The 17,775-nt window shown below is 38.0% G+C and overlaps 3 protein-coding genes across 7 annotated transcripts in view; 1 reads left to right on the top strand and 2 right to left on the bottom strand.

Moving 5' to 3' along the window:
- The window catches only part of LOC132264406 (copper-transporting ATPase 1), a 41,578-nt gene that overhangs the window by 4,048 nt on the left and 19,755 nt on the right, over positions 1 to 17,775 (bottom strand). For 4 of the 5 annotated variants that reach the window (XM_059764610.1, XM_059764611.1, XM_059764613.1 and 1 more), the window contains 3 exons: positions 15,750 to 16,235; positions 2,188 to 2,888; positions 604 to 762 (listed from right to left, as the gene is read on the bottom strand). In XM_059764610.1, the coding sequence (XP_059620593.1) occupies positions 604 to 762; positions 2,188 to 2,888; positions 15,750 to 16,235 (1,346 nt within the window). Of the gene's footprint in view, positions 1 to 599; positions 763 to 2,187; positions 2,889 to 15,749; positions 16,236 to 17,775 lie in introns of those variants that run through there. The other variant, XM_059764614.1, reaches the window with a different exon arrangement.
- Positions 5,367 to 6,359, bottom strand: LOC132264408 (SUZ domain-containing protein 1). The gene is made up of 3 exons (XM_059764617.1): positions 6,181 to 6,359; positions 5,709 to 5,995; positions 5,367 to 5,625 (listed from the first exon to the last, which is right to left on the bottom strand). The coding sequence occupies exons 1-3, from the start codon at positions 6,235 to 6,237 to the stop codon at positions 5,481 to 5,483; spliced, it is 489 nt and encodes a 162-aa protein (XP_059620600.1). The 5' UTR covers positions 6,238 to 6,359; the 3' UTR covers positions 5,367 to 5,480.
- On the top strand, positions 6,515 to 14,575 carry LOC132264407 (ovarian-specific serine/threonine-protein kinase Lok-like). Its single transcript, XM_059764615.1, has 3 exons — positions 6,515 to 6,765; positions 9,914 to 10,824; positions 13,741 to 14,575. Exons 1-3 carry the CDS (start codon positions 6,552 to 6,554, stop codon positions 14,143 to 14,145), a joined length of 1,530 nt encoding a protein of 509 aa, XP_059620598.1. The 5' UTR covers positions 6,515 to 6,551; the 3' UTR covers positions 14,146 to 14,575.

Here is a 17,775-nt window from a genome sequence, read left to right as displayed (position 1 = left end):
TATACCCTAACATTATTGTTAACACTTTAATGTTCATCCTTGGGCTTGAAACTTCCCCAAAGAACACTTTTTAAAGACTCAAATGTCATTTTCTACCTTGTTTTTTTTACCATTTTCATTTGGGAAGCAACTAATATCTATTTTTGCGTTCTTTTCCTTCCTTTTTCACGTATTTGCAGACTAAAATTTACCCAATTGATATTTGTGAAACAGACGTTAAATTCTGAACAGTTTTAAGGGCAATGAAAATGCAATAATAACTTTAAAAGTTATTTGGAAGTTACAAAGTTACACAGGAATATATTCTTGTGTTTTATACAAATATTCCTCATTATTTTATTCCTGAGTATATTGAAAATATTCCAAAATATTCCTAAAATATTCCGATATTCCTACAATATTCCTGGCCAAACGTGTCCATATTCCGAGCTTGCGTACCCCTAGGATTATTCGCATTTTATGGCTAAGCGAACCTTCAGTCGAACACACTCGCGCTCTCGCTTAACCTCCCGTGGATAATCCGCTAGTCTGTAATTGCTTTTAGGGTGCAAGAGAGAGAGAGACAGAGAAAGAGAGAAAATGAGGCACACATTGACGCATTACCTGGACAAAGTGGAGCTATTTGATCTACCAAAGTCCGGCCGCGGAATGTCCTCGAGGCCACGATGAACTGACACGGCGTCCGGATCAAGATGTGCGCCGGCGTCGATCAGCTGAAGATATTCAGGCGTTCGCAGTGACGCCAAAGAAGGCTTTTTGTACCTGTTGAAAAGAGCGCGAGCAAGAATTCACCATCAGACACCAATTTGGTGTTGATTCTTAACATTAAACTGTCCATTTGAGTGCCAATTAAGACTTTTGAGGTCAAAAAGACATGAAAAAGCTGAAAAATTGCACCATCAGAGTGTGTTAGCGTAAAACGAAGCAATTCTTAGTCACACATTTAATGTTAAGAGATGTGTTAAGCGATTTTTAACACTCGTTTTACTTTCTAGGATAAAATGACATTTTCGTCTCAAATTGTTTCATCAAAAGTGTGTTAAATACAATTTCTTGAAGCAGTTTTTAAAGACGAATCAATTTTTTAAGGTTTCGTGTCTGATTTTAAAGTTTAAATGCGAAAAATTACTTCAATAATTTGCTATTATTTCTTCTTTGTCAAGTTCATCTCTTTTTCTATACATTTTTGAATGTTTTAGACGAAAAGGTTTTCAAGATCTTGGAAAAAATTTAACATTTTATGAATTTTACGATTTTTCAGCTTTTTTTGCCAATTCTTCACTGACAAAGATGAACAAGATACAGTTTTTTCGCTCAAATCAGTACAATTTAGTCCAAATTGATGTTTTCTGATGCATTTTGAGTGATTTTAAACATTCGCTTGATTTTTTGGCCTAAACATGTTATGTCAAAATGACTTTTGTGTCACAAATTGTTCCGTCAAATTGTGTCTTAATGAAAAACAATCTCTTGAGACAGTTTTAAAAATGTCAAAAGCGACAGAAGAGTGATTAAACGAACCAATTTAAGTTTTCTGAGATGTTCAAATGTGAAAATTAAATAGTAATTCAATAATTTGCTATTATTAAGGCCTGTTATTATATAAAACTATGTTAAAGGAAGGACTTTTGAAGATTCATACGTTTAAGATCAATTTAAAGCGTCAGAATGTGTGATTTTGAATGAATGTGTCAAAAGCAATTTGACAGATCTGCAAGAATCTTCAAATATCTTGCAAAAACGAATAAATCTGCAATAAATTCACTTTTTATCATGGATTTACTAATTATTTGCTTGAGTTTTTAAAATTCTGGACAACTGTTCCTCTCTTCCACATTGTGAAATCGTTTAAAACTCCAACACTGTTTTAGTGTGAATAGAAAGAGCAATTTTCCCTTATTTATTTTCAACATTAACATTCATCAGTTTTAGTGAGAATCAGTTCAGATATTTGAACATATAACACAAACAGTTTGAATGGGAATTGGGTTCAATTTGAGCATCTTGTCGGTTAAGATTGACATAATTTCCTTAAAATATTGCGATCTGAAGGATAAAAGCAAAGGACATGAAATTCGTTCATCATTTTCATGTCTTTCCGGTGCTTTTCCACCAAAAAGATTCTGTCTCTTTCTCTGAAATGGCAAATGGAGTGAAATCTTGAGTGTGAAATGCAGTGAAACTCACAGTTTGAGCAGCAGCGACGAGCACACGACGGACACCGAGCTGGCGGCCATGGCGGCGGACGCCATCCAGGGCTGCAGGATGAAGCCGAAGGGGCTGAAGACGCCGGCGGCGAGTGGGATGCCCAGCAAATTATACATGCTGGCGAAGAGGAAGTTCAGCCGGATGCGCTTCACGGTGCGCCGCGACAGATCCAAGCACGCCACGACGTCCAGCAGATCGTTGCGCATCAGCACGACATCCGCCGCCTCCGCCGCCACATCTGTGCCCGCCGCAATGGCAATGCCCACGTCCGCCTGCGCCAGTGCCGGACTGTCGTTCACGCCATCGCCCACCATCGCCACGCGCGCGCCACTCTCCTGCAGACGCTGAATCTTGGCCACCTTGTGCGACGGCAGCACCTCCGAGAACACCCTGTGGATGCCCACCTGGCGCGCAATGCTGGCCGCCGTGTTCTTGTTGTCGCCCGTCAGCAGGATCACGTCGACGCCCATGCGGCGCAGCGTGAACACGGCCAAGTGCGCCTCGGGCTTCACCATGTCCGACACGGACACCATGGCCAGCAGCTGCTCGTTCACGGCGCACAGCACGGCCGTGTGTCCCATGGACTCCTCCTCCGTCATCTTCGCCGCCACCTCCGGCGGCACGTGCACGGCGTTGCGGTGCATCCACTCGCGGTTCCCGATCAGCACGCGATACTCGGCCTGCAAGAGGGCAGAAGAGCGCCAACATTACATCAACATTCACTAGAATACGCCGAAGAGCCAAGGGTTGCTGAAGTTGGAGAAAAAGGAGTTTCCATTCCATTCCATTCCATGGAATATTCTTCGAAATAATTCTTAAACATTCCCTGAATTCCGAGGGTTGCTCAAGTTGAAGAATGGACGAACCACACTTCAGCAGGAATATCAAGGAATGGGAAGGAATGAATAAAATTCTTGACAGAATAAAACATCAAAAAAAACTGAAGGAATACGCAGAATATGTTGTAAATATTCCGTTTTCCTGTCAGAATAAGAGATTTTGTACTAAAATCGCATTTTCGCGCCATTTTCCTTCCATTTTTACACATTTCTCTATGCTTTCCTAAAAAACTTTCAAAGTTTTTATAGCATTTTCAAACATTTAGAATAATTTCCAAGCCCCCAAATAAAGATTAAAGCGTGTAAAAAGAATTTAGGAGTAAGAATTTAGTGAAAGAAAAGCAATTCCGGCCATCAAATTGAGGTTATTAGAGATAATTCTTGAAGAAATTGAGGGAAAAATTGCTGATAAAACGCTATAAAATGAAGGAAAATGCTCGAAAAAGGCAAGAAAAGTAGCGAAAAAAACGAATTGAAGGAGAATCGAACGCGCGACACTTTAAAATCTTCTCCTAAATTCTCTAATGTGGAAGATTTTTGCTGGAATTTGTGCAAAAATCTTTCTCTCTAAGACGATTTCGCATACATACAATTTCAAAGAAGTCTTAAAGGGAAAGAATATTCCGAAGAATGGATTGGAAGGGATTGGAATAGATCGAATGGAAAGGAATGGAAATGGATATTATGGAAATTTGAAGAATGGAAACCACTTTTCTCCCACTTGAGCAACCCTTGCTCAATTCTTAATTTGTAATTATGTTTTTTTTTTTAAATCGTTTTAGACAGAAAGATTTGCGCAAATTTTCCACATAAGAGAATTTAACATAAGAAGAACGCCGAATTTTAGAATCATGAAGTCGCGGGTTCGATTTTCCTACAAATTCGATTTTTTCACAATGTTTTTTTTTCATTTCTCCTTTTTTTTGAGTATTTCCTTCACTTTATCAGCATTTTTCCCTCAATTTTCACCTACAAGTCTTTGAAAAACTAAATATTATTTCGAAAATTGCTTTTTTATCAGAGAAATAAAGTATTTTCACCTAAAATGCTATTTATCAGGCCTGAAACTTCTTCTAAGAACTCTTTTTTCAAGCCTAAAATGTAATTTTTCTTAAAACTTGTTTAGAAAGCTGCTAATTTTGCATATTCGCGTCATTTTACTTCGCAATCTTTCGTTTATAAGTTCGATTCCAGATCGTGGCAAGTTTTTTTTCACAGATTTTCCTGTTTTAATCTTTTTTCACGTCACAAATCAACTAAAATGGTTAATTTTGGGGAATTTAAATGCCTTCCAGTAAATAATTTTTCATGACAAACTCAGCAAAATGTCATTTGTGAAGCAAATGAATTTAATTCACTCACAAAACGCATTCTTATGAGCGAATAATAAATCTATTCTCATATATTCTATTTATTCTAAGAGCGAAAATGTAAATGATTTAATTTTCCATCACACATTCTGTGTATTCCAAGTGATTTTCACTATTATTTCCACACATTCCTGAATATTCTTAAATATTCCTGCTGAAATTATTCCTTCATTCCTCACTTGAGCAACCCTTGGAAATTTGCCAAATTTACTTTAAAACGCCTTCAAATTGTCCGTTAAAATAGAAATATTGCTCTGAATTTATGATTTTGTAAATATTTCAATTAATTTTATTGGTATTTATTGAAATTTTTGACTAAAATGTGACAAAATTAATAGAAAATCTGATAATATTACTTTCCAAAGACGATTTTATCCACACAAGTTCCAAAAAATCAACTTTTCATACTTAAATTGAAGTTTTCTTTAAGGTTTTCAAGTGAAAAAATTTAAAAGATAGGAGAAATATTCATTAAAAGTCTAAAAAACATTTTAGAATAATTCTGAAAATCGTAAAAATCTAAAATTATTTTCTGAAAAAGCATTTTATGCGTTGAACTGCAATTTTTGAGACATTTTTCTTAGAAAACTCTTTCTAATTTTCATCCATTTGTGTTTTATGGGATAAATAAGATTTTTTACAATTGTCTCATAAGATAAAAATCTCAAAATCTCTTTTGCATAAACAAATAAAAAAAAACTTTTCAAAAATACACAAGATGAAAAGTATGAAAAATCGTCTTTTCACAGTTTTCTATTCACCCGTCGATAAGAAAATTGTCCAAAACGTTTTCAACAATTTCCATTCAAAGAATAACAAATCGATCAGGCAATCTAGTTGGCCACGGATTCCAATCCCAGACAAAATCACACACACACACACAGAACAAAAGTGTGCGTTGCAATTGATAAGATTCTTCGTCCTTATAATACTTTTTGTGTTTTATTACCGAATAAAAAATAAAGAGAATTATGTGTATATTGTACAATTTTCACAATCTCGCCAACCAAATGCACACACAGACTCGCGCGGCCGACCCGGAAACTCTGCCGCCGCGGCGCCGCTACCGCCTCAGCGTGAAGCCACACGTGCCGTCGGGGCCGCGCGGCAGGCGAATCAGTCCATCGGGTGTCTTTGTGGCCGCCTGGCGACTCGTGGAGCCGCCGCCGCCGCCGCCGCCCTCGCTGCCGCGCCTCATCACAGTGTTGCTGCAAGGACAATTCCCCAATCAGTCATCATCGCACATGCACAAATCTCCTTTCCCCGCTGGTGGAGAGACAAGGACAAATACTTTTGTTCATCCTCCGGACTCTTGGCACAACCCAGAATCCGCAATCTCGCCTCCGCGTACTCCTGCTCGCGCTGCTGGAGACTCTTCACCGGCGCCTTGGGCTTCACATCACCACCCGCCGTTCCGCCACCATCCTGTGGCCTCTTCAGGATCTTCAGTGTCGGCTCTGACGGTCCAAACTGCCCAAAGTGACTCCGCGGATCATCCTCAACGGCGAGTATCGTCATCTTCCGGCTGTTCTTGTCCTTGGAACTGTGCTCACGCATCTTGTTGATCTTCGCCGTGAGCTGCAACACAACAATTCCCGCGTGAAATTCCCGCTCTTCTTCTTCTTGGCCATTCCGGGAGAGCCATTCACACACGTTGACAGGTTTCACACGCCTGTCACTCGCCAACGAGCCACCAGGCGCGCCCCCATCGCGTGGTCAACTCTCACCCATTCATCCAATCAGTTGAGGGTATTTTCACTCACTTGCGCCTCGTCAATCTCCTCCCAGCTGTCCAGAACGTCTTCCTGCTTCCTCGACATCACTGTTATATACAATTTTAATGAGATTTTCACGACAATTCCACTCTTTTTCCACCAATTTCTACAGACACCATGCAATTTTCCGTCCCCACCATCTTTTCCCACTCTGACACTGTCATTCTGTGGCACAATTCACCGTCGACCAGCCAGGCGGCGCTGCTGTCCGGTGAGAAGGCATGAGGAGTGGAGAATTGTCAAATTCATCACAGTCGCACATGCCCGGCAAATTGTTTGTGTTTCTCACTTGTGGTTTGTTTATGTGCCGCCCACAAAAGCACCCCAGAAGCTGAGCCACCCCCCTCAGGTGCACAAAGATGACCAACCCAACGGAGGATTGCACACAGAGTCAGACACAACACTTCCCGGAATCTCAGTTGGCATCACAAGCAACTGTCGTCACTGAAGTCACCAGACATCCGTGGGGGCGCGTTTTTGTGCAGAAAATGCGCGCCCCCAGGCAATTGGAGGCCTCCACCACACAGTGCTACCTCAATGAGTATCGCAATGATGGAAATGGTGCTTTTCACGGTGAGTTAAAGAGTAAAAAGTATTGTCAACAGAAGATTTTGCGGCATTTTTATACATTTCCTCAAATGTCTCTTCTTTCTATTGCGTATTTTGCACCTTTATATGTCCTGCTTAAATTGTAGACAGCTTTGAAGCAGCAAAGTTGCGAATAAAAGGTCTCCGCGCAGGTAGAAAGATCCCACAAAAACCACTTTTTGCACTTGTTTTCTCTGGGTGAACATAAGAGAAATCGTCGCTTCCATCAGCTGTCATCGTATCTGTTATTGTTTTTTTTTCATACTCTTCAAGAGACACTTGAGATAAAAGAAAAATTTCTGCCTTGAAAAAAATAACCACGGAAAATAGTGGAAAATCACTCTAATAATAGAAAATTTCCTGATTTTCCCATTAATGTCACAGGATTTTGGCGATCACAGTTGGCCTTGAGAGATCGGTTGAGAGACAAATTTGCTCAAGTTTACAGCAATTTATCCGCTTACTGTGGGCAAATTTTCCCCATTTTCACCACCGTCGTGGACTTGATGAACACTTTGTGAGCTAAATTCTCACACGATAAAGAGATATCTTCCAAGGAACACTATTTAAGAGAGATTTCTTTGAGATTTTTCAAGGATCAGCGCATGCTTTGCAACAAAATTCTCTATATGAAAAGCAGAGAAGGAAAACAATTGCTGAGGAATTGTCTAATTTTCATGCATCTTTTGGTTTGACAAACAAGAAAACAACATTTTTGTAAGAACTATTAAAGATCCTATGGATGATCCACGAGAGTGTTAAGAATCTTTTCACATCAGATGCAATGATAGGATAAGATTATCCAGATCTTATCCAAATACATCAGAAAGATTATCATTGTTTGCATTTTTACGCCCAAAACTTCACGCTTTTTATCACTTGTCGACAAATAAAACTAACCTTTGTTCTATTTGCTTTGAAGTTATCAACAATTCAGTTATTGACAATGGATTTTGACCCAATTTTCATACAATTTTGAAGGAAAAAACAGATTAAATCGACAGTCAAAAGACTAATTAGTCCAGATCAGTTCTATTTTTCCCTTTAAAATTGTGTTTAGAAAGGGAAATTTGAGGCATTTCGTATTGATAAGTTAACTAATTTACTGACATTTCAATGCTGATGGAATAACTCTCTGTAATGGTTCTAAGGCTGAAATGTGTGAAAAACTGTTATTCAAGTTGAATAATGAACGAATCACTTCAGCATGGAATATCAAGGAATGGGGAAGAATGAACGAGAATGTCAGGAATGGATAAAAATCTTGATAAAATTAAACATCAAAAAGCCCAAAGAATATGCGGAATTTGTTCTAAATATTCCGTTTTTCAGTCGGAATAAAATATTTTCTACTAAACGTGTTTGGAAAACTACTAAAATCACATTTTCGCGCCATTTTCCTTCCATTTTCACACATTTCTCTATGATTTCCTAAAAACTTTCAAAGTTTTTATAGCATTTTCGAACATTTAGGGGTAAATGGGGCAGCTTCAGATTGGGGCAGCTTCAGATTTCTTAATTTTCTCAGAGATTTTTGCATGAATAAATTCCTGGTCTTCACACAATGTTTGTAGTCCTTAAGGACTACAATTGACGAAACTTTGCACAGGATTGCCTTGACTGTTTAGATAAAATAAGTGAAAATTGAAAATCACTCACAAACTAGAATTTTGCTGCCGAATTGATTGCGTGTTTTCTCCATTTAAAAAGCCACAATTCGCGTGAAACTCTTTTACAGGATATTGAGAGTTAAGTAGAGATTCTAAATATGCCCGAACTTTTCCTCCTTGGCACGGCCTTTTCAGTGGGTGGTGGAAAATGCACAAACACTACACACGGGGCAGTTTCGGATCGCCACGGACTGACAACAGCGCGCTCTGACAGAATGACGCAACATCACGGTCGAAATTTTCTTGTGGCAAATATTGAAGATTTTTCACAAAGTGCCGTTCTGTGCTGCATTGCTTCATCACGTTAAACGACTTCTTAGTGGAAAAGTGAGAAAATACACGCGAAAAACACTGATTTGCACTGATTTGATTTGTGGTGGCACTGAAGTTGCCACCACTCACGCATGGTGGCGTTGCGACACAGGAAAAATGACGGGCAACTTGCTTTTCGCTCAGACATTTTGACAGTGCGTGCAAGGGTCCAGAAAAGTCGCGAAAATATTACTTTAAAGGCGATTTTTAGGGAATTAAACAGTGTCAGTGCGTAGAAGAGATTTCAAAGTGATCATTTGTCCGCGATTTTACAATTCCACAATGGAATTTAAGGTAAATATAAGTGAAAATCTGAAGCTGCCCCAGAGCAATCCGAAACATCCCCGTGCGGGGCAGTTTCAGATAAATTACAATATTATTTTCATTCTCCTTTAGAGGAAAAAGGATCAGTTTTAATGCCCAATGAAAGGCATTTTCTGAAGCTCAATAGACGAGAGTTTATTTGAGCGTTGTGATTATTTCAATATATTCAGCCGATTTTTCAAGAAAAAATCCTAAAGTTGGAACAGCATTTTGAATCTGAAGCTGCCCCACTTACCCCTAGAATAATTTCAAGACCCCAAAATAAAGATTAAAGCTTTAAAAAGAATTTAGGAGAAAGAATAGCAATTCTGGCCATCAAATTGAGGTTATTAGAGATAATTCTTAAAGAAATTGAGGGAAAAATTGCTGATAAAAAGCTAAAAAAAATGAAGGAAAAATGCTCGAAAAAGGCAAGAAAGTAGCGAAAAAAAAACGAATTGATTTTGTGCAAAAATCTTTCTCTTTAAAACGATTTCGCATACATACAATTTCAAATAAGTCTTAAAGGGAAAGAATATTCCGAAGAATGGATAGAATGGATTGGAATAATTCGAATGGAAAGGAATGGAAATGGATATTAGGGAAATTTGAAGAATAGAAACCACTTTTCACCCACTTGAGTCAATCCTTGTCTTTCACAAACAATAAAAAAGTCACACACCACAGAGTCGCTGATGGAAGTGACGAAATCAGTGTGTGTGTGTGTGAGAATCTTTTTCTCATTCTTTTGCTGTTTAACATGAAAAATTTTTCCTTCTGCGAGATTGTAAATCAATGGCTATTTGACTGTTTTACTGCTCTTTGACATTCTAATGATTCCTCTGCAGATCTCTTCGACGAGGAGTGGTCAGTTGGTCGTGAAGGTGCTCACAGTTCGTGTCTGAGTTTCACCATCACGAAGTGTGAAATGCCACAGGGTGAATTGCTGAAGCTCAGCAAAGTACACTTTGTCATCCGTCGGGATCTTCGGCATCCCTTCAATCCACCCATCCTGGAGGATCGCAGCACCAATGGCACATTCCTGGAGGCGTCGCGTGTCGGCAAAGGACAGAGTCGCGTGTTGCGCAACGGTGACTTTATCAGTGTTCTCACGCCAAAATTCTACCTCTTTCGCTTCTACGATCTCAACATCAACTTCACCGTGGCGGATTTACCGCCGGAAATTGGTCAACACTACTATGTGGGTCACAAGTTGGGCGCCGGTGGCTGTGGTGAGGTGATAAAAGTCTTTCACGTGCGCTCATGCACGCCGTACGCCATGAAGATCGTGAAGAAGTGCCAATTCAGCGAAGCACCAGGACGCGCCAGCAGTCAAAGAGTGTTGAATGAGATTGAGATTATGAAGCGTCTCAAGCATCCGTGTGTGATTGTGATGCATGAGATTATCAATCGACCAGAGGCGGTGTTTATGTTTCTGGAGTTGATGAATGGTGGTGATTTGTGTCAACGCATCACGACGCATCCGCGCAAGCGATTGCCTGAGAATCTGGCCAGACTCTATTTCCTCCAAACTTGCTATGCTGTGCGCTATTTGCACGCCCAGAACATCACACATCGTGACCTGAAGCCGGAGAATATTCTACTTGCCACCGATGACGATGTGACGCTGGTGAAAGTGACGGATTTTGGACTGAGCAAATTCGTGCAGAAGGACAGCATCATGAAGACAATGTGCGGCACGCCACAATATGTGGCGCCGGAAGTGTTGAACAGCGATGCCGGCGCGTACACGGAAAAGGTGAGTCCTTTTCACACACCGACTTATTTGTTGTTGTTTGTGTTCGCCAAAGGGGGAGATAATGTGCACGTGAAGTTGAAACATTTTACGCATTTTCCTAACCTTTTTCTATCACTTCTTAGACATCTTCAATCCCTTTTTTTTTTATTCATATCTATTTTAGGGATAAACGGGGCAGTTTCAGATTTTTTTTTTTAAATTTTTCTCATAGATTTTCACATTTAATCAATTTCTAGTCTTCACACAATGTTTGTAGTTCTTAAAGGTTCTACAATTGACGAAAATTTGCAGAAAGTCACCTTTACTGTTTATATTAGATAAAAATAAGTAAAAATTGAAAATCACACGAAAATGAAAGTTTTCTTGCTGTTTTTTGATTGTGTGTTTTTACCATAAACAAAGCCACAATTCGCATGAAACACAATTACGGGCTCTCGAGGGTTAAGTAGAGATTCTAAATATGCAAGAACTTTTCCTCCTGGACACGATCAATCAATTTATTAGTCTTAGCAAATGACGAAATTTGCCTCACATTTCTTGAGAACATGAATTTCTTCAGGTTTCCTTTCGATATTTTTATCAAAAATCGACTTAAAACCACTGTTTTTGAACATCTTCACTGATCATAACCTCAAAAATATCACTTAAAGATCTTCAAAAACTCCGTTCGAAAGCTATTCAGCTCAAAAAACATCTCTTGTGATTTGTCAATGATCTTAAAACTGCAGAATCACAGTCAAAATTGCTCAGAAAGTTGTCTAATTGACTCTTTTTGAGGTTATGTTCAATCTTAGCGCAATTTGCCAGTGTTTCTTGGCATCAAAAGATCAAGAAAGCACTGTTAATTGCTTGTAAATGAATAATCCTGCCAAAGACTAGCAGAATTCATGTTCTAAAATGCAATTATTGCGTAAATTTGTCCTTAATTCGTGACATAACCTAGAAAACCGGATTAATACGTTTATTTCTGTGTGAAAATCGAAGGAAATTCGATGGAAGGATGGTGGAAAATGCACAAAAACCACCCAATGGGGCAGCGTTGGAATCCTTCGCGGGGCAGTTTTAACACTTTGCGCTCTGACATTCTGACATAACCTCACTTTTGCTTCGCGCTCGAAGTTTTCTTGTGGAAAACATTGAAATTATTTCCAAAAGTGCAGTTTTGTGCTGAGTTTATTGTTTTCTACGTTGAAAAGTGAGAAAATAAACGCGTAAATCACTGATTAGAGAAGAAATTTTCACTTCTGCCGTTTGCTTCTCACTAAGAAATTTTGATATTCCCTTCAAAGGTCGAGAAAAGTCTCAAAAATAGTACTCTAAAGGTGGTTTTCGGGGAATTAAACAGTCTCAGTGCATAAAGAAGACATCAAATTGATAATTTTCTTGCAATTCAACAATTCCACGAAGGAATTTATGGTAAATTAAAATGCATTCTAACACTGCCCCACAGCGGGGCAGCGTTGAAATAATTACAACATCTTTTCATTCTCCTTTAGAGGAAAAACCATAAGTTTTAATGCCCAATTTGAGGCATTTTCTGAATCTCAACAGATGAGAGTTTATTTGAGCGTTGTGATTATTTCAATAAAATTCAGTCGTTTTTTTTTGTTTTCAAGAAAAAATCCTAAAGTTGTAACAGCATTTTGAATCTGAAACTGCCCCACCTACCCCTATTGTTATTAAATTAAAGGATTTTCTGTCTCAAAAACATACTTTAAAGCTCAAAATTCATGGATTTTGAATTTAGAGAATTGATTTTACGGTCTAAGAATTCAATTAGAAGATATTTTTGTCTTAATATCCAACTGAAAACACTTTAAGAGCCATTGAAAAAGGAGTTTTTAACAAATTTTGAGGTTATGAATCAAGTCAATAAATCATTTTTAGATCTTTTCTGTCACTTTTAGTGCCAGATTCAGATGATATTAAATTCATATTACTTCCCAATAAACTCTAAATTGCTAATTTTTACCGTGAAATGGGGGAAAAGTCCTAAAAATTGCATTTTTCTTACTACAAAAAAAAAGCTTTTGTGAGGTTATGTTCGACTGTTTTGAGTGTGAAATTATGAAAATTGTGATTTTTTCCATAAGAAGTGAAAATATGTCACACAAAATATGTAAAAAGTGTGTTATATTGGTTTAACACACATCTTTGTTATTCTGAGTCACATTTTGCAAGGCTTAAAATGGCGATTGTGTTAAAAAATTCCACCACTTATGTGTTAAGCCATTTTGTATCGCCCAAAATGTGTAATTTTAACACAATCTTCAGAAGTTGTTTCATTTAATTGTGTTAAAAGCAGATTGACAGATCTTAATCCGCAAATATCCTACCAAAATTAATCAATCTGTCATTGTGACTCTCATTTTAAGGCATAAACATGAAAGATTTCTGCAATAAATTCTTTTTATCGTAGATTTACACTAAATATTTACTTGTATTTTAATCATTTAGGCATATTTTACCAATGTTTTTCCTTATTCATTTCGAATATTAAACTTTAACATGTTTGAACGTTTAACATTTTCGTGTTTGACTCAGAATTACTTCATATGTTTGACTATTTGAGTGTAAATTGTTAAAAACTGCTATTTTAATTTTGATTTTCACACAAGAATTGAAGTTTTTTTTTTTTAGTCACTTTACCTTTATACTTTATGATATTAACTTGATTTTCCTTTTGTAAAATTACTTGAAGGTGATTCAAAGAATTGCGCTAATTTGTTGAGAAAGCTTCTGATCACATTATCTCCCCCTTGACTTTTTTTTTATATGTTCCTTTTTCCAATTGCCAAAGTGTTTTTTTGTCAAATTCTTCAGTTTCTGCTTCTTTGTCGTTTTTCTCTGTCTTCTGTTCAATCCAATTCGATCTTTTGTAATGAATTCTTTTGCAATTGACACACATTGAAAAAGGTGGACATTTGGAGTCTCGGCGTGCTTCTTTACACGGCCGTTTGTGGGGATTTTCCCTTTGTTCTGCGCAACGGACGGCGTCTGATGACGTCGAGTTCGTGCTTCCGGACACTGAGCAAAGATGTGCAAGTGTTGATCTTCGATTGTCTGCGCGCCGCCGTGGAGAAACGTCCATCAATTGAGGATGTGTTGAAGTACAAGTGGATGACGGACGAACGCACGCGACTTGCCGCCGCACAGCTGATGGACAACGGCAGTCCGCCGCGCCAGAACCGCCGAAGTGGTGACTCTGCACAGCCGCCGCGCGTCCAGAGTAGCGTCACGGCCACGACGCCGGTTTATGAGCTGTCCGATGAGCAATTCATGGAGCCGCCGGCGAAGAGAATTCGCGTGGATTACAATTGACACGATCACCAAATTTTACACCACTTTTTTTTTAAAATACCTCTGAAGAAAAAATTTTGTGATCCCGAGAGAAATATGTTTTGTTCATCCACAATTTTCATGGATAACTTCGATTGTGTTTATAAAATTTACAAATACACTTGTGTTCTTGAGCCCTTTTATGGCTCACTTTTTTTTTGACTCTCTCTCTCTTCGTGATGAGAAAAGTGCCTTTTTGACAATAAAAAAAAAACAATTGAGAAGCACGATATTAATATGAATGTGTTGTTTATCATTGTTATCTTCACAGCCTTTTGTAAATTCAATATCACGCGACGAAAGCAGGGAAAAAAGGGTGATTTGAAGTGACTTTTTTCAATTTCGAGAGTTTTCTCTCATCAAAAACTGATTTCTGAGTCGTTGCAACTTTACGGATTTCGCATTTCAGTTCATATAAAATACTAATCGGGCGTTGCAACTTAACGTTTTCATATACAGTGACTCCAAATTAAATAGAGCCACCCAAGGCCCTGAGACATATCGGTGTGCCGCGAATTTTCACGTGAAGCTAGAGATCTGAAATTTTCCACCAATCTTCCCTCATTAATGAGTAATTATCATGCCAAGTTAGAAAACATTCGGCCTAATACTTGATCCGTTCGTGACACTAAAACCGAACCTATGCATAAACGGCTCTCCAAATTAAATAGAGCCACCTGAGTAACATTAGAATTTTTTGCCACTTAAGTATGTTTTCTGTTCTTAATATGGTTTAAATGTATCCGGGGTGTCTTCAGGATAATTGTCCTTTCGATTTTCATTTATTATCTCGACTTTGGAACTGTTTAATATAAAAATTTGATGAAGTGAATATTAAGTTATGGGGCGCATACAGCCCATGACTCTGGAGGATCATACGGAGGTGTTTCGGCTACGCAACAAAGGACATTTAATAAGGGGAATAACCAGAAGGACATCTTATTCCAGAAAGAGAGTTTGGAGCGAAATTGACCGCGAAAAAACTTTGATTTCGCGGAAAAAAAGGCGCGGATAAGTTCGCGAAAAACTTTTTCGACGAATTGTTCAGTTGTTTTAGGCGAATTCCGTCATGTCTGCTTCTAAGATCTATTAGAAATAGTTTCCTAACGTTCCTCCAATCCTATTAATACCATAAAGAACAGATTTTATGAGTCTAGGACTGAAATTGATGACTTTGAAGGTTATTAAATCGACAAAATCTGTTTTAAATCAATCACATAACCTAGAAAAGCAATAAAAATTGTTTAATCTAAGTAGAATTGTATAGAAAATGATTCAATTTGTTGAAATTGAAGCTTTTTCTCTGCAAATATTCCAAATATTTTATCACTTCCACAAAAGCTTGCAACACCTTTTAGTTAAAATCATATTTATGACAGTTTATTAATAAAAAATATTAAAGGAGAACTTAAAGTTGCAACGCCCAGTTAATTTCAGAGTTTTCAGAGCTTTTCACAAGCATAAATCAAACTATCATAAAAGAAAACAAAAAAAAAGCCTCTCAGAGGGACAAAATGTGACAAAGAGATCTTTTCCATTGACATGGAATGAGAAATTGCAGAGTTTTGTAAGAAAATTCTACTCACGATTGTCGCGAAAGTCTCTCGTTGATCAATCTCCTCGTCACTCTTGTCGATCTGCAGCAATTGCTGCAATTCTCTGGTCTTGCGCTCCGACGATGACAGTTCAGGGATGATCTCCTCAATGGCCACGCCATTTATCAGCACCAAATCACCACCATTGCGTCGAGCATTCTCATAATTCACAATCTTCTCAGACTGCAGCGCCTTGGCGAGTGTGCCATCGATGTTGGAGATCTTGCACATGATGCCACAGCCGGGCACGGACATGAAGTTGGCACACTTGCCAAACACATCCACTTCCAGCATCTCCTTCACGAACTTCACCACCGCCGTGGCGATGGGATGCTCGCTGTTGCTCTCGGCGCCGCCCAAGATGGTCAGCAGGCGCGCCAGCGAGCACACGCCGGGCCTCACGAACAGACAGATGCGTGACGTCATCGGCATGCCATGCGTGATTGTGCCAGTCTTGTCGAACACAATCGTCTTGACCTGCCATTGCCAAGAAAAAACAACTTCTTATACATTTTGATCGAATTCCCACTAAAACAGAGGAATGTTAAAGATGTGTTAGATGTATTTTACAACATTCTTTGCTATTCTGCTTTACACAAGAGGGAGATAATTTGCCTGAAATCTGTACACCACATTTCCAAAAACACTTCCAACACTTATTTTCTACCATTTGTGAGAAAGAATCAAAATGAAACTTATTTTCACACACTCCTTCGGAGATTATGAGGCGGAAAATCTGTTTTAAAGTGTTAAAAATCTCACAAGAAGTTTATTTTGTATGGGAATCGATGAGAAATCGTGGAGATTATTGCCGAAAACGTCGTTTAAGTCAAATTTTGGCAATTTTGCCTTTGAAATTCAATATTCTTTGCAATATTTTATCAAATGAAAACAACTAGAGAATATTTACGATCCTTTTTAATGCATTTCCACTCGAAGGAAAGGACTTAAGTTGCTCATTTTTGTTTCCGGAAAGAAGTGCTTTTGATTAATATGATACAAATTGAGTGATTTTCATTGGTTTTCCTGTGCAAAAATGCAGTCAATCACAGATATTTTTGTATTTAAACCTTAAACTCCATTAGAAAACTTATTTTTTGAGATAAGAACAGTTTAGGTTCAGTAATAATTTTTTTTTTTAAGTATTTTGGGACAATTCAGCCAATTATGCAAGACTTTTCTGTCATTTTCTTTTCCCGCTGAGGCTATTTTGACCGACGGCGGCAGCCGCAACTCAAAGACTTCGCAGTAGAAAATTGAGAAAAAGGCGCGAATGTAGTAAATATTCTTATTCTTTATATTAGATGTCTTTTGAATGCAATAAATGGCGTCAAAGAGTTGAAATTGATATTAAAATATTGACTGTCTGGTCCGGGAAAACCGGGAAAAAGCCAAGAATCAAAGTTTCGGCAGCATTTAGTCCACTCATCAATAGATAGTAATTGCCATTAATCCTATTAGAAATAAGAATCAGGCCTTATTCCAGAGAAAAATTGAAGAAAATAGATTATTTGAGCGTTTTTCCTAACACATTTTGTGCTGAGAAATTAAAGATTCTTGTGTTTAAAAGCATTTAGAGGCAATAAATAAATATTTTCGCGTGTTTTTTGTCATCAAATAGACTGAAAATCATGAAAAATCATGAAATTATATTGAATTTTACAACACTTCCACTTCCCAACACACGATAAACACTTCCGAAAAAAATGTACACCACTTCCACAACCATATTATCCCTCCCCTTGGATTTACGCATTAAATTTATGTTGACAATGTTAAAGAACTAAATTCTCCACTTGTATTCAAAGGAGATTTTTGCTATTCTAGTTAACACATGTGTTAAGCTAATTTGTACTGCCTGAATGTGTTACTTTAAAATGAAGGAATTTTGCTTTTACACATTTCACATTCAAACAATCACAAGCAATTTTGATTGTTTTGCAGCGAAAAACAGTATAAAAGTCAAACATAACCTCAAAAAAAAAGTCTTTTCAGTATCTTATAGTTGTTTGAATGT

Source organism: Phlebotomus argentipes, unplaced genomic scaffold (genome assembly GCF_947086385.1).
Source record: "Phlebotomus argentipes unplaced genomic scaffold, Phlebotomus argentipes genome assembly contig_51, whole genome shotgun sequence".
In the NCBI taxonomy this organism is placed as follows: Eukaryota; Metazoa; Arthropoda; class Insecta; order Diptera; family Psychodidae; genus Phlebotomus; species Phlebotomus argentipes.
The sequence above is the reverse complement of the archived record's forward strand: the minus strand, read 5'-3'. Positions and strand labels throughout refer to the sequence as shown.